Source organism: Aplysia californica, unplaced genomic scaffold, assembly GCF_000002075.1.
Source record: "Aplysia californica isolate F4 #8 unplaced genomic scaffold, AplCal3.0 scaffold00139, whole genome shotgun sequence".
NCBI classification, from domain to species: domain Eukaryota; kingdom Metazoa; phylum Mollusca; class Gastropoda; order Aplysiida; family Aplysiidae; genus Aplysia; species Aplysia californica.
In genome coordinates this window covers 534,029-535,308 of record NW_004797409.1, presented here as the reverse complement: position 1 = coordinate 535,308, position 1,280 = coordinate 534,029, and the positions used below count along the sequence as shown (strand labels likewise).

The 1,280-nt window shown below is 50.3% G+C and overlaps 1 protein-coding gene across 1 annotated transcript; it reads left to right on the top strand.

Moving 5' to 3' along the window:
- Positions 1-73: 73 nt before the first annotated feature.
- Positions 74-700, top strand: LOC106011552 (the record flags this gene model as incomplete). Its single annotated transcript, XM_013081635.1, is given in 2 exon segments — positions 74-122; positions 587-700. Coding segments are annotated over 2 exon segments (163 nt in total), but the record flags the coding sequence as incomplete, so codon positions are not given.
- Between the last annotated feature and the right edge of the window lie 580 nt (positions 701-1,280).

Sequence of the window (1,280 nt, the reverse complement as noted above, 5' to 3'; positions counted from 1 at the left end):
GTGTGTGTGTGTGTGTGTGTGTGTGTGTGTGTGTGTGTGTGTGTGTGTGTGTGTGTGTGTGTGTGTGTGTGTGTGATCAGGCCAGGGAGGTGTCGCAGAGAGCTTATGTACAGATGACTGATGTATGTGTGTGTGTGTGTGTGTGTGTGTGTGTGTGTGTGTATGTGTGTGTGTGCATGTGTGTGTGTGTGTATGTGTGAGTTTATTGTTGTTTTGTTGGGGGGTGTGGGGTGTTTGCGTGTTAGCGTGTATTTTTTATCTGTTGATGAAAATCCTTCTTGCCCTGGACAGATACAGATCCTGGAGACTGATGTGACTGATCCCCTCCTCCCTCTCCCTCTCCCTCTCCCCTCCTCCCTCTCTTACCTCCTCCGCCTCACCTTGTCCTTTTCTCTCTACCCTCCTCCCTCTCTCACCCCTCTCTCTCACCTCACCTCATCCCACTCTCACCTCCTCCTCTCTCACCCCCTCTCTCCCTCCCTCACCTCCTCCCTCCCTCTCTCCCTCCCTCTCTCATCCCATCCCTCCCTCTCTCCCTCCCTCTCTCATCCCATCCCTCCCTCACCTCCCTCCCTCTCTCCCTCAGAACGGCCGTTACCCCCTCACCTACTCCAGTTACGAGCAACTGTTCGCCAACTTTCTCATCGGCCGCACGCCGTATGGCCCGGGCAGATACATCTTTGGCTGCTTTGAGCACGAGGTAAGGACGGTGTGTGGTGTGTGGGTGTGTCAGGAGCAACCCGGTGATTGATTGGTTGATTGATGGATTGATTGATTGGTTGATTGATGGATTGATTGATTGGTTGATTGATGGATTGATTGATTGGTTTAGCTCCTACAGACGGTACTGTGTGACAAAAGTGGCAAAGACTTTTTGTGACGATGACACCAGACAACTCACCGGCATGGACCTGGTGTAGGGGAAGTAGCTATTGTAAATGTTATATGGCAAACATTCTATAAATAGTTATCTCCCCCTCATAGCAGGGCGGGCAAACATCCCAGAGAGGAAGAACTGCTGGTCAAATCCTGGCTATTGTTGGGGACAACTGGTTTTTGAGTGGTCGGTCTGACTGACCGTGAGACAGGTCCTTGGAGTACGAATAACGTCAAACACAATTGTGACAGGTCCTTGGAGTACGTATAACGTCCAACAGTTCACATTTGGTTCCCCAAAAGCTAGGAGAGTGTTGGAGCTCATACCCAAACATTTTGATTCAAATTTTTTTTTAAACTGCGAAACTTGAACTGAGACCAGGTAAATCTCCTCCCCTCCCCCC